Source organism: Cyanistes caeruleus, chromosome 3 (genome assembly GCF_971803275.1).
Source record: "Cyanistes caeruleus chromosome 3, bCyaCae1.hap1.1, whole genome shotgun sequence".
Lineage (NCBI taxonomy): Eukaryota > Metazoa > Chordata > Aves > Passeriformes > Paridae > Cyanistes > Cyanistes caeruleus.
The window spans coordinates 79,477,951-79,492,126 of record NC_141703.1 but is presented as its reverse complement, the minus strand read 5'-3'; the positions used below and the strand labels follow the sequence as shown (position 1 = coordinate 79,492,126).

The 14,176-nt window shown below is 43.9% G+C and overlaps 1 protein-coding gene across 1 annotated transcript; it reads left to right on the top strand.

The window, feature by feature from the left end:
• Positions 1 to 503: 503 nt before the first annotated feature.
• LOC147654275 (uncharacterized) lies at positions 504 to 4,025 on the top strand. Its single transcript, XM_086882162.1, has 2 exons — positions 504 to 1,999; positions 2,278 to 4,025. Exons 1-2 carry the CDS (start codon positions 658 to 660, stop codon positions 2,343 to 2,345), a joined length of 1,410 nt encoding a protein of 469 aa, XP_086738288.1. The 5' UTR covers positions 504 to 657; the 3' UTR covers positions 2,346 to 4,025.
• The last annotated feature ends 10,151 nt before the right edge of the window (positions 4,026 to 14,176 follow it).

Here is a 14,176-nt window from a genome sequence, read left to right as displayed (position 1 = left end):
ATTCTATCACCATCCTCATGTACTGTTGAAACCAGGTGAGGCAGTGCTCCCTGCTTCCCCCCCCCCCCCCCGGGCTACCTTCTGTTAATGGGCCCATCAATGCCCTGCCCCATGACTCATAGATAACTTCCCCCTGTATTGTCCCCTGTTAATGGGCCCACCACTGCCTTGCTGCATGACTCAGAGATAACTTCCTCCTGATGGCTCATCAAGGCCTTATCTCATGACTCACCATCCCATTGTGAGATGCTCCTCCCCGAGGGAGGAGCCAAGCATTCCATACTGGATATAAGCTGAGAATTCGAACACCACAGCAGCCCTTACCTACGGGACTTCCAGAGGACAGGAGCTACTGCTGGACTTTCAGCTGAAGACCAGACCCCCTTTCTTCCAGAGGATCACGCTTCAACAAGACCACCTCATCTGGACGACTACCATCACCCTAACAGGGTTCCAGGCTGTATTCTGACTCTGTCAGTGTTTTTGATATTATTGCATTTATTCTTTTTTTATCATTTTCCTATTAAATTATAATTCTGACTTGCGATCTCTCACTGGTTTGATTTCAAACTAGTACATATTTTGGCGCCCAACGTGGGGCATTAACCTGAGAGAAAGTCAGAATTGCAATTTCATATTAACAGAAACCTATCCACCATGGTGGTTGGCTTGTCTATATGGGTACTGTATCTTGCTCTCTATATTTTCCCTCACATGGGGAACTACTTGCCTGTTGTATTGCTCCTGTTGAGACCAGGGAATGGTATGAGAATTGCTTTATTGGTTTATTATGCTTATGGCATGATAACCTGTGAGGCAATGAATACCATTCGGAATATATACTCAATTTTGTTTGCTTGTCCTAGTCTGGGCTGCTACATCTGGGACCTTCTCAACAATCGCACCCTGCCCTTGGTGGGAAGAGTGGAGAGTGGTTTCTTCCAGCCTTTCAGGTCAGGCACAGCAGTTTTTAAAAATATTGAGTTCTCTCTGGATGCCAAGGACAGCCTAGTCTTGCTGTTTTGTTTTCTCTGCATGGCCTGCACCATGTACACCATGCTTAGAAACAAAGCACTGTTTGGTGTGGTACAGCGTCTTCTTGAGGAGGAAGAGAAAAGAACCAAGAGCAGAGCAACAGCATCCATGACCACACAGACTGCCACAGAGGAGAAAGGAACCAAGAGCAAAGCCACAGCGTCCGTGTCTACGCAGACTGCCACAGAGGAGAAAGAAACCAAGAGCAAAGCAACAGCATCCGTGTCCACTCAGACTGCCACAGAGGAGAAAGGAACCAAGAGCAAAACAACAGCGTCCATGTCTACGCAGACTACCACAGAGGAGAAAGGAACCAAAAGGGCCATGAGCACCTCCACACAAACAGTCACCGAACCAGAGCAGCCTAAACCGGTAGAAGTTGCCCCCATTCAGAAAAAGAAATCAAAAAGCAAATCAGTCCGCATAGTGACTGATGAGGGTGAGGCAGGACCTTCACACGCAGCGGAGGAGACAGAACCAGAGATTATCACTCGCTCTCTATCCCTAGGTGAGCTGCGTGACCTGCGGAGGGAATTCACCCGCCAGACGAACGAGTCCATCCTAACCTGGCTGCTCCGCATCTGGGACGCTGCAGCAAACGACACCATCCTGGATGGAAGTGAGGCCAGGCAACTGGGATCGCTGTCCCGGGATGTGGTCATTGACCAGGGGATTGGGAGAACCCAAGAAACTCTCAGCCTCTGGAGGCGACTGCTGACAAGTGTAAGGGACAGATACCTCTGCAAAGAAGACCTCCAGGTGCACCAGGGAAAATGGAGCACAATGGAACAGGGTATCCGATGCCTGAGGGAGTTGGCTGTGCTGGAGATCATTTTTGCAGAAGATGAGAGATTTCCTAAGAGCCCAGATGGTGTCCAGTGCACGTCACAGATGTGGCTGAGATTTGCACGGCTTGGACCAGAGATGTACTCCCGTTACCTGGCAACACTGCAATGGAGGGAAGGTGAGGACAGGGTGGGTGTCCTGGCCAATAAACTAAGAATCTACGAGGACACTGTCACTGCCCCGTTTCGCACCCATGTCTCATCTGTGGAAACAAGGCTGGCTGAGCAAGTCCGGAGCTTGATTGAAGAGGGCCATCAGAAACTAAAAAAGGAACTTAAGGAAGAAATTTACCACGTCTCCCCAGAACCAACAAGAGTCTCTGCTATTAGGAGTAGGCATTCCCCAGCCAGGGAGAAAGGATACACTCCACGAGGTAACCTCTGGTTTTTTCTCCAGGAGCATGGAGAAGACATGAGGAAGTGGGATGGAAAACCCACCTCCTCCTTAGCAGCCCGGGTACGTGAACTAAAAAGAGGGACAACTACCACAAGGAGCTCATCTAGAGCCAGCGCCGCTCCGGTCTCTCGTGGCCAGAACATCAGAAGGTATAGAAATGATGATATGAGTGATCCTCTTGAAGGGACATCAAGAGCATATTCACCGGAGGAGAGCAACGTGCACCATGACCAGGATTAGAGGGTCCCTGCCTCTAGCCAGGTAGAGGAGAGGGACAACCGGATCTATTGGACAGTGTGGATCCGATGGCCTGGCACATCTGACCCACAAAGATATACGGCTTTGGTTGATACCGGCGCTCAATGCACTCTAATGCCATCAAGGTATGTGGGAGCGGAACCCATTTCTATTTCTGGGGTGACAGGGGGATCCCAGGAGCTCACGGTACTGGAAGCTGAAGTGAGTTTAACTGGGAATGAGTGGCAGAAACACCCCATCGTGACTGGTCCAGAGGCCCCATGCATCCTCGGCATAGATTACCTCAGGAACGGGTACTTCAAAGACCCAAAAGGTTATCGCTGGGCTTTTGGGATAGCTGCTCTAGAGACAGAAGGCATCAGACAACTGAGTACCTTGCCTGGTCTCTCAGACAACCCTTCTGCTGTGGGACTACTGAGAGTTGAAGAACAACAGGTACCAATTGCCAGAGCAACAGTGCACCGTCGGCAATACCGCACCGACAGAGACTCTGTGGTCCCCATCCATACGATGATTCGTGAGCTGGAGAGCCAAGGGGTGGTCAGCAAGGCTCGTTCACCCTTTAACAGCCCCATATGGCCAGTGCGTAAGTCCAGTGGAGAATGGAGACTGACGGTGGATTACCGTGGACTGAATGAAGTCACGCCACCACTGAGTGCAGCCGTACCAGACATGCTGGAGCTTCAGTATGAGCTGGAATCCAAGGCAGCAAAGTGGTACGCGACCATTGATATTGCAAATGCGTTTTTCTCCATTCCTCTGGCAGCAGAGTGCAGGCCTCAGTTTGCCTTCACCTGGAGGGGTGTGCAGTATACCTGGAACCGATTGCCCCAGGGGTGGAAGCACAGTCCTACTATCTGCCATGGACTGATCCAGACTGTGCTAGAAAAGGGTGAGGCTCCAGAACACCTGCAGTACATTGATGACATCATTGTGTGGGGGAACACGGCAGCAGAAGTATTTGAGAAGGGACAGAAGATCATCCAGATTCTCCTGAAGGCTGGTTTTGCCATCAAGAGGAGCAAAGTCAAGGGACCTGCCCGGGAGATCCAGTTCCTGGGGGTAAAGTGGCAAGATGGACGGCGTCAGATTCCCACTGAAGTCATCAATAAGATCACTGCGATGTCTCCACCGACCAACAAGAAGGAAACACAAGCTTTCCTAGGTGCCATAGGCTTTTGGAGAATGCACATTCCTGAATATAGCCAGATTGTGAGCCCTCTCTACCTGGTTACCCGCAAGAAGAACAATTTCCATTGGGGCCCTGAACAGCAACAAGCTTTCGCCCAGATCAAGCAGGAAATCGCTCATGCGGTAGCCCTTGGTCCAGTCAGAACGGGGCCAGAAGTGAAAAACGTGCTCTACTCTGCAGCCGGGAACAATGGTCTGTCCTGGAGCCTTTGGCAGAAGGTGCCTGGTGAGACTCGGGGTCGACCACTGGGATTCTGGAGCCGAAGCTACAGAGGATCCGAGGCCAACTACACCCCAACAGAGAAGGAAATTTTGGCCGCCTATGAAGGAGTCCAAGCTGCCTCAGAGGTCATTGGTACTGAAGCGCAGCTGCTTCTGGCACCCCGACTGCCGGTGCTGGGGTGGATGTTCAAGGGAAAGATTCCTTCCACGCATCATGCCACCGATGCTACTTGGAGCAAATGGATTGCCCTCATTACACAGCGTGCCCGTATTGGAAACCTGAACCGCCCTGGGATTCTGGAAATTATAACAAACTGGCCTGAAGGTGAGACTTTTGGATTATCTTCTGAAGAAGAAGAGCAAGTGACACGTGCTGAGGAAGCCCCACCATATAATGAGCTACCGGAGAGTGAAAGACGATATGCCCTCTTCACCGATGGTTCCTGCCGAATTGTAAGCACTAACCGGAAATGGAAAGCTGCTGTATGGAGCCCCACACGACGAGTTGCACAAGCTACCGAGGGAGAGGGTGGATCGAGTCAGGTCGCAGAACTTAAAGCTGTCCAGCTGGCTTTAGATATTGCTGAAAGAGAGAAGTGGCCGAGGCTCTATCTCTACACTGACTCCTGGATGGTAGCTAATGCTCTGTGGGGATGGCTGGATCGCTGGAGAAAAGCCAACTGGCAGCGCAGAGGGAAACCCATCTGGGCCGCTGAGATTTGGCAGGACATCGCCGCTCGGGTGGAGAAGCTGATCGTGAAGGTTCGACACGTGGATGCTCATGTACCCAAAAGTCGGGCTAATGAAGAGCACCGTAACAATGAGCAGGTGGATCGAGCTGCCAAGGTGAAAATATCACAGGTGGATCTGGACTGGCAGCACAAGGGAGAATTATTTTTAGCTCGTTGGGCCCATGATGCCTCTGGTCATCAGGGACGAGATGCAACGTACCGATGGGCTCGTGAGCGAGGGGTGGACCTTACTATGGACAGCATTTCACAGGTTATCCACAACTGCGAGACCTGCGCTGCAATCAAACAGGCCAAGCGGGTGAAGCCTCTGTGGTACGGTGGAAGATGGTCCAAGTACAGGTATGGGGAAGCCTGGCAAATTGACTACATCACCCTTCCCCAAACCCGCCAAGGCAAGCGCTACGTGTTGACCATGGTGGAAGCAACCACTGGATGGCTGGAGACATACCCTGTGCCTCATGCTACTGCCCGGAACACCATCTTGGGCCTGGAAAAGCAAGTCCTTTGGAGACATGGCACCCCTGAGAGAATCGAGTCAGACAACGGGACGCATTTCAAGAACAGCCTCGTAAGTACTTGGGCCAGAGAACATGGAATTGAATGGATCTATCATATCCCTTATCATGCACCAGCTGCTGGGAAAGTTGAACGGTGCAATGGACTACTCAAGACTACCCTAAAAGCACTTGGTGGAGGAACCTTCAAAAATTGGGAAGTGAACTTAGCAAAGGCCACCTGGATGGTTAACACCAGAGGATCCATCAATCGAGCTGGTCCTGCCCAGTCTGAACCCTTGCACACGGTGGATGGAGATAAAGTCCCTGTGGTACACATGAGAGGTATGTTAGGAAAGACTGTTTGGATTAATCCCACCTCAGGCAAGAGCAAACCTATCCGTGGGATTGTCTTCGCTCAAGGACCTGGTTGCACTTGGTGGGTAATGCGGAAAGATGGGGAAACCCGATGTGTGCCACAAGGAGACCTCATTTTAAGTGAGAACTGTGTGTAAGGTTCCATTGTATATATATATATATATGTGTGTGTGTGTGTGTGGAGTTTAAGGAAGGTACTGATTTGGAATTATGTAGATGGTAATAGAATAAGGGGTGGATTATGTCCTGGGTTGCAGTATATTCTATCACCATCCTCATGTACTGTTGAAACCAGGTGAGGCAGTGCTCCCTGCTTCCCCCCCCCCCCCGGGCTACCTTCTGTTAATGGGCCCATCAATGCCCTGCCCCATGACTCATAGATAACTTCCCCCTGTATTGTCCCCTGTTAATGGGCCCACCACTGCCTTGCTGCATGACTCAGAGATAACTTCCTCCTGGACTGTTTTCTGTTAATGGCTCATCAAGGCCTTATCTCATGACTCACCATCCCATTGTGAGATGCTCCTCCCCGAGGGAGGAGCCAAGCATTCCATACTGGATATAAGCTGAGAATTCGAACACCACAGCAGCCCTTACCTACGGGACTTCCAGAGGACAGGAGCTACTGCTGGACTTTCAGCTGAAGACCAGACCCCCTTTCTTCCAGAGGATCACGCTTCAACAAGACCACCTCATCTGGACGACTACCATCACCCTAACAGGGTTCCAGACTGTATTCTGACTCTGTCAGTGTTTTTGATATTATTGCATTTATTCTTTTTTATCATTTTCCTATTAAATTATAATTCTGACTTGCGATCTCTCACTGGTTTGATTTCAAACTAGTACAAAGCCACACACAAAAGCAGAGCAAAATAAAGAATTAATTTCCTGTGGGCAGGCAGATCTTCAGAGTTTTCTAGGACAACAGGGCTTCAGTGACCTAGGAAGAGAAACACCATCACTCTGAATGTCCTCTTTCATTCTTCTTCTCCCCACTTTATGTACTGAGCATGATGCCATATGGTATGAAAAATCCCTTGGATCAGTTGGAGTCAGCTGTCCCAGTTGTGTCCCCTCCCAACTCCTTGTGCACTCCTTGCTGGGGTGGGGTGAGGAGCAGAAAAGGCCCTGGCTCTATGCAAGTCCTGCTAAGCAGAAAGTAAAGCATCCCTGTGTTATCAACACTGTCTCCAAATGCAAAACCCAGACCTGCACCAGCTACTATTATGGACATTGACACTACCCCAGCCAAAACCAGCACAGGTCAACTCTCAGTACTGGATTTAATCAGTAGTACTGTATTGTCAAACCAGAGATGGTTTGATGATTTTTATTGCAGGCTTGAGCCTGTGGAAACCTGACATGAGTCTCTCTTTTTCTCCTATACTTCTACTCTCTCATGCCATTGTTTGCAGATAGTTTTTTTAGCATATTATCCATACGTAAAAGTAAACTTTTTCATACCCGCTCTTCTGTTTTATTCACTGTAAAAACTAGGCCCTATTCTTTGTTTCATCCCCCCCACATATTTAGCTGCTCCAGTACTTTCTAGAGCTACTCTAGAGTTGCAGTACTGCACCAGTTTACTTACCATTCTTTTTTTCCTAATCTAGGAAAAAATATTTTTAAATACCGTTATTTTAGAAAGAGTAATTTCTTTAAGTTCTCAATATACCTCAACAGACCTTTAAGGGATCACTGTCCAAAACATGTGAAGTAACACAGTCAGTAGTAACATATATACTATGTCAAAGGACAGAATGTCCCATTGTACACCCCGTGTGGCATTGCAAAGATAGAGTTGCAAAACAGTGGATTTGAAAAAAAAGTATTACTATGTGTTTTTAAAGTAATTTATTATAAAATAAGGGGTAGATTTTCATAACTGTACTCCCAACAAGGATTGAATAAATCAAAATTCAACATGATGATTATTTTTAAAATAGATATTATAATCAGAATGTTTTGTATCTTTCATAAAAATATTGTAACCTATTAAGAAACTCCCAGTCACTCTAGATGTCTTCTTGTCTCTCTCTTCAACTGTGCAATGTTATTATTGCATAATAAACCCATTCCATCTGAAGGTCCTAATGTACATATCTGTCCTTAATGAGGCCAGCTCTGAAAATTCAGCCTCAATGGATCAGATACGTTTATTTACTTTTTGCAGATGCTAAAGAGGTTTTGGCAAAAACCTTTTGCTCGAGTGCAGCCAAATTGACATTCATTGGTATTTCTGACCTACATTTGAACCAAGGCTGAGAAGATATTTGAATTCTCACCTTGGAAGCAGTTAGTCTCATATAATTCTAAAGACAAGATTTAACAGTGGGTATACACAGTTGACTTCAGATGTCTACATCATTTTATTCTACATGTAAGCTCCAACTGCCATCAATATAAACACCTGCATTTGATCAGATGGATCAATCACTTTCTAGACTACATTGATTGTATTGATGAGAGATGCTCAACAACTGCCTAAACATATGTTTGTAGCACTACTTAACCCTCCACAGAGACTTACCAACATCTGTACAATGCTGGCAGCTGTGACACAAGATCTATGGAAGCCACCTGTCACTGTGGAGTAAAATATAGGGGCCATCTGATACCCTTAGATATCATATGCCTATGTGCAGACAACTGACAATTCCATTAACCATATCCACTGGAGTAGACAAGTGTATGTCCAAACATGGAACATTTAGGTTTAGGTTTTTTAATCTCCTTCTGAAACTTTTTTGCCTCCAGCTCAGACTGAGATGTCCAGAACTGGTGTCTTGCATTGCTCACATTGCTACCCATCATGATACAGAGGTAGGAGTGCTGAGGCTGAGGTCAGGTTATCACTAAGTCAGGGTTTGCATTAGGCATTCAAGCTTACTTTTGCAAAATACCAGCAACATATCCTGACTTTCTCCGGATCTTCTTATTCTGGTCTCAGTAATGAATTGCTCAGTGTCGTTCTGGTCATAGCAGAGCATAAGAAAAACTACATGTGGTTTTAGACTTCTCTCCAGCACAGGCAAAATTTAACTTAGTGGCCTTAAGGATAAAGACAAAGTAGTTAATATGCATCTCTTTCTGCTTCCCTCCCCTCCTACTTCACTACTGGAATGGTCCTCCAACAATAGGAAGAGCAAGCTCAAGAAGGCACTGGCGTACTGGGTACACAGGTGGCAGAGCAGCAACCATCTTTTATCTTAGCTAGGAGGCTTGGTTGGTATTTCAGCCTTCAGAGGCCATGTCATGTGGAGGTGCCACCAACTGAACTGCTACACGTTATCTTCTTCCCTAAGAAAATTTTTAAACTATCTACACTAAAATCTGGAAGAGTGGCAAGCATTTCACTGTGCAGAAGTACCACTGTTCACTCCTCTAAATCTTCCTTGTGAATCTCTTTATAGCACTCTAAAAGTGGTGTTTTCTCTCTCTTTAAAAAAACTCTTTTTTTGGCATATATTTTGCAAAAATATTAGCTAGCAATGGGAGGGTGTGGTCTCTAATCTATTCAAATTCCAACCCTTTTACTGAAATATGAATAACTTGTGTCACTGTTTAACTCTTGCCTCTTTACTCAGTAATGTTTTCAAAGAACATGAGTTCTTCGGAAGCAGTTTCTCACTTTGAACTTAAGCATTATTCTTTGTCATATTAAACATTTCTGAAATGGTGCTTAATACTCCAACTCTTATCAAAATGTACAGCATGTTTTCTGCAGACAGATCACACAAGCTTAGGAGCTCCTCAGCATCTGGAGCTAATCTTGCAGATATCTGATGTCTGGAGTCTGTCTGAAGCATGGACACAGAATCATGTTCCCTGATGCAGATTCTGTTTGACCCTTTTGATTGTCTGCTCTTTATCCTCGGTCTTCAACACAGTGCTTTAAACACAACAGGTGCACTACAGCTCCTATAAAACAAACCTGAGCTTCAATCTAAGGGAAAGGAAAAACTCTAGGGATAGCAAGTCTGGGCATTATGTGCTTTGTCCTGGGAAGTGATTTTAGCACATGTTATATCAATTCAATATTGAGTATGAACCACCAAGGAACTATGAAAATCCAAACTGTATTAAAGGGGAAGCACTATGCAGGGACCAGATATGATATTGGTCTGTCAAAGATTTGCATGGGACTGTAGTATATCGAAATTCAATGAGTTGTTCTCCCAAGGTGTTGTCTGACAAATGCTGTTCGTGTTCTGAAAACCTGCTACGTTCATAACATTTTTTCGTCATTATTGCTTACATTGCAGGTGTACCTAGAAGGCTCTGTGAGTTGTATCTCTGTATTAGTTGTACATCAGAATCAGTCCTTCAGAACAATCCATTCTGCCACTTCAAGAACTGCTCAGTTTTAGTTTAAAAGTTCTTCCCTTTTAAGATAAAAGATTGCTTTCAGCATTTATCTTAGTATAGCCTTCAGCATTCATCTCAGTATTGCTTTGAGAATGGCCTACTGTGACTTTTCAAATTCCAACCTTTGATTACTTTACTGTATGTTTTTTATTTATAAGATACTGATGCAAAGAAATAATGTTGAACAACAACCCTTTGTACTATTGAAATGTGAGCACAAAGATACTCACTGACTGAGAAATTTGAATTTCCAGTATAAAAGACAAGAGAGGAGGTGGATACAAGTAGACTGGCAGGGCTGATGACTGAGCAGGTACTTTTTATTTACCTGTTCAAGTCCTTACTAAACAATTCTTCCAAATAAAAGGCTTATAACATCTTTGCTTAATGCTACTTTAATTCATTCTCATAATTTTAAACTGTGATCAATAAATATTTCTACTGTTTCCTTTAGGATATTTTAGGATTCTGAAAAACTTACTTCTTTCTCCTGTTCCTTTTACAAATTTTTGTAACAGACTACTCACATGAGTCTGTTTTATTACCAATTTTATTAGATAACTAATGTTTATGAAAAAAAAAGGTTTTTCTCTGAAAGGCCAATGTCTCCCTCACTATCCCATTTCATTGATTTGCATAGCAAGGTTTTGATAGTACAGGGGTTGTGGGGGAGGAGACTTCTGTGAGAAGCTGCTGGAAGCTTTCCACATCAACAGATCAAATGTCAGCCAGCTCCAAGATGGACTCACTGCTAGACAAGTCCAAGCCCATCAGTGATGTGGTGGTGCCTCCAGGATAAAGTGCATAAGAAGGGTAAAGAAGAACCTGCACAACTGCAGCCAGCCTGTATATGTGAGAGGAACAGCCCTGCAGACCCGAGGTCAGTGCAGAATGAGACTCAGGAGTTGCTCCAGGCACCAGAGCAGAGATTCCCCTGCAGCCCCTGGTGCAGCCCATGGTGAGGCAGCTGTGCCCCTGCAGCCCATGGAGGTACAGGGTGGAGCAGAGATCCACCTGCAGCCCCTGGAGGGACCCAGCCAGAGCAGGGGGATGTCTGAAGGAGGCTGTGACCGCATTGAAAACCCACTCTGGAGCAGGCTTCTGGCATCTGCGGCACCATGGAGAGAGGAGCGCATGCTAGAGCAGGTTTGCTGGCAGGACTTTGAAGCCCTCAGGGACTCATGCTGTAGCAACTCATTCCTGAAGGACAGCAGCCTGTGGGAGGGCCCCATGCTGGAGCAGTTTATGAAGAATTGCAGCCCATGAGAAGGACTCAGATTGGAAAAGTTAGTGGAGGGCTGTCTACTGTGGGAAGGACCCAGCTGGAGCAAGGGAAGAGTATGAGAAATCATCCGTCTGTGGAAGGAGCAACAGACATGTGATGATGGGGCCACAGCCCCCACTCCCTGTCCCCCTGCATCCTGAGAAGTTAACCCAGAAAAGAAAGAGGGGAGGGGGCTTTGTGGGGGCAGAAGTGTTTCAAGGTTGGGGTTTTTTTCTCATTACCATATTCTGATTTGAATGGTAATAATTAATTTTCCCCAAACAAACTGAGGTTGTTTTGTCCATGATGGTAATTGGAAAGTGATCTCTCCCTGTCCTTATCTCAACCCATAAGCCTTTCATTTTCTTTTCTCTCCTTTGTCCAGTTGAGAAGAATGATAGAGTAGCTTTGGTGGGCATCTGGCATTCAGCCAGGGCCATCTAACCACATCAATAAGTCAGAAGCGCCCTTCATGCATAAAAAGTTTACCAAAGTTTTTTTTTTGTTTGTTTGTTTACATTACTACACTTTCTACTGATTTTTTTTTCTCTATGGTTATTTCATGGTCTAGTTGCTTTTTCCTCTTATAGGATAGTCTAGTGCATAACCATGTTTATTTTCTGAACAAACTCACACCTTTTAACAGCTGCCATCTATTCATTCCCAAGACTGAACAGTTAAACTGTGCAGCATTGTGTTGCACATAATAAGGGTAACAAGGACTTGAGTGACATGTTTCTAAAAACAAACAAGCAAACAACCCCCTGAATCACTAATAAAAACTTCATTATACACAATACAAAATTGACTTATTTTCTCTTAGTACTGAGAAACAACCACCTTATGTGAATTTTCCTTTTTCTTCTTCCCTCCAGTTGAAAAAAGAAAATAAAGAGAGCAGAGGAAACAAAGTCCAATCCTTTAATTAGGGAATCAGCATCTCTGAATAACATCCAGAATTATGCAATAATATTCTGCTAAAAGAAAAAAAAAAAATTACAAAGTTCATTTTTAGCTTTTCCCCATGTACTTTTTTAGTGCTTGATGAGAACATGACATGCATGTGGAGCCCAGAGGAGACACATGGACAAGTGGTATGCAACAACCTCTTAAAAGCAGAACCATAGTCTGTCTGCCCTGTAGGACTTATACAAAAACTGTGTGGACCTGAGCCAGTCCATGGCTGCTGACATGCAGCATAGGGTTTATTCCTCGTGCTTTTCTTATTTAGCTTCATGGAGATTAGCAATGGCATTTCCAGTTCTTAGAGCTCCCTCCTCTCTCAAGAGACAAAAACTCAATATATGGCCAAAGTCCAAAACAAGATGATTTTAATGATATGTCCTTGTAATGATCTCTTCCTGATACTTTTATAATGATCACTTTATCCATAAAGATAAAAAATCAGTTTGTAAGTAGAAATCTTGAATAGCTAAAAATTAGCTAGATTGCTATTTCCTACCTCTGTGGAACTCTAAATTTTGATGGACCCTGGTAACAAAACTATGGTACAAGAAGCTCCATTCACTTCAAAATATTAACAATATTAACAATATTAAATATTAACAAAAACTCTGTATATTTACTTTCTTTTTTAGTAACACGTCTTAAGGATAAAATACCAGCAGTCCCACTAATTACATTCAATTTTATCAATGTCCAAGTCATACACATCTCTTTTAGCAAGGGATCGAGAATAAAACTGATATAACAGTCCATTATATCCTTTAGAGAATTCAAAATTGCTTCACATTTTCTGTCTCATTACATTTCTACCTCTCTTTCCATATAAGTAAGTCGTCCATAAACCCATAATATCATACTGTCCTAGAGTGCATGCCTGCACTCTAGGAGAGTATGATACAATTGTTATATCAATTCTCCAAGGCTCCTAGTATTTGCATATGCAAACTGCAGCCATGGTGATTTTTTTTGTTGATGGACATAATCCTGCTGTTAATATCCACAGAAGTCTTGATATGTATCTGTTGTTTTATCTATTGCCTCCAGTATACCGTAAGTCTCCAGCCATATTCATTAGATTCAATTAGTGACATTCTGCCCTGTGACAATCTGTCAATAGAAAATAGGCACAGTAATGCTCAGAAAATTATCAAAATAAACACATTATAAAAAGCATTAGATGACTGAAACCACAGTAGACTAAAATTCATCAGTGCCCATGTAATTTACAGATCATCCTATGAAATTCAATAGAAATAAATAAGCATAGATAAATATATAAAATTTAAACAAATAAAACAAAAAAAATAAAGAGAAAATATGAAAGAAATGTGGCAGGCCCTAACACTGGCCTCTGTTACTCTACTTTAAAACTGGAGTGCTGACCCTTAAAATTATGTTGGATGTGTTTCAGTTTATTTCCTTTTGAAAATACAATGTTAATAATTTTGTTAGTGTTTATTTATTTATAGTTAGCATTTCTTGATGATTTCAGAATTTTTATCTTTTCCCATCTCTATGCCTTTCAATATTTCCATTCTTCTAATTTTAACTGATCTACATTTGCCACTGCAACTTCTCTGTCCAAATTTCTCAGCCTGTGATCAATTTTAAAGAGCGAACTTTTATCACTATCGATTACTTGGGTTAAAATTATGTTAAGGAATGGTGGAATATTTCTGCCCTTGTCCTGGTTTCTTTCAAACTATTTTTCTAACTATTAACTTGAATTTTAGTATTGTTTTCTGTCATACTTGGAGTTCCTATAAGTATGATGATGTCTATGGATTTAATAAGCATGATCTTGATTTGATTATGCAGTTTATGTCATTAAAATTCATAGTGAAGGGAACTGGCTTTCCAGACGGATGGGAAACAAGTGATAAGTTTACCCTCTTTATGTGCCACTCTACACTCTTCCCCACTGTAATTTCATTTTTGATATGTCTTCCCACTTTGATTTCAGGAATGCAGTGCAAAGCAATATAAAAAGCCTTAGTGAAAAT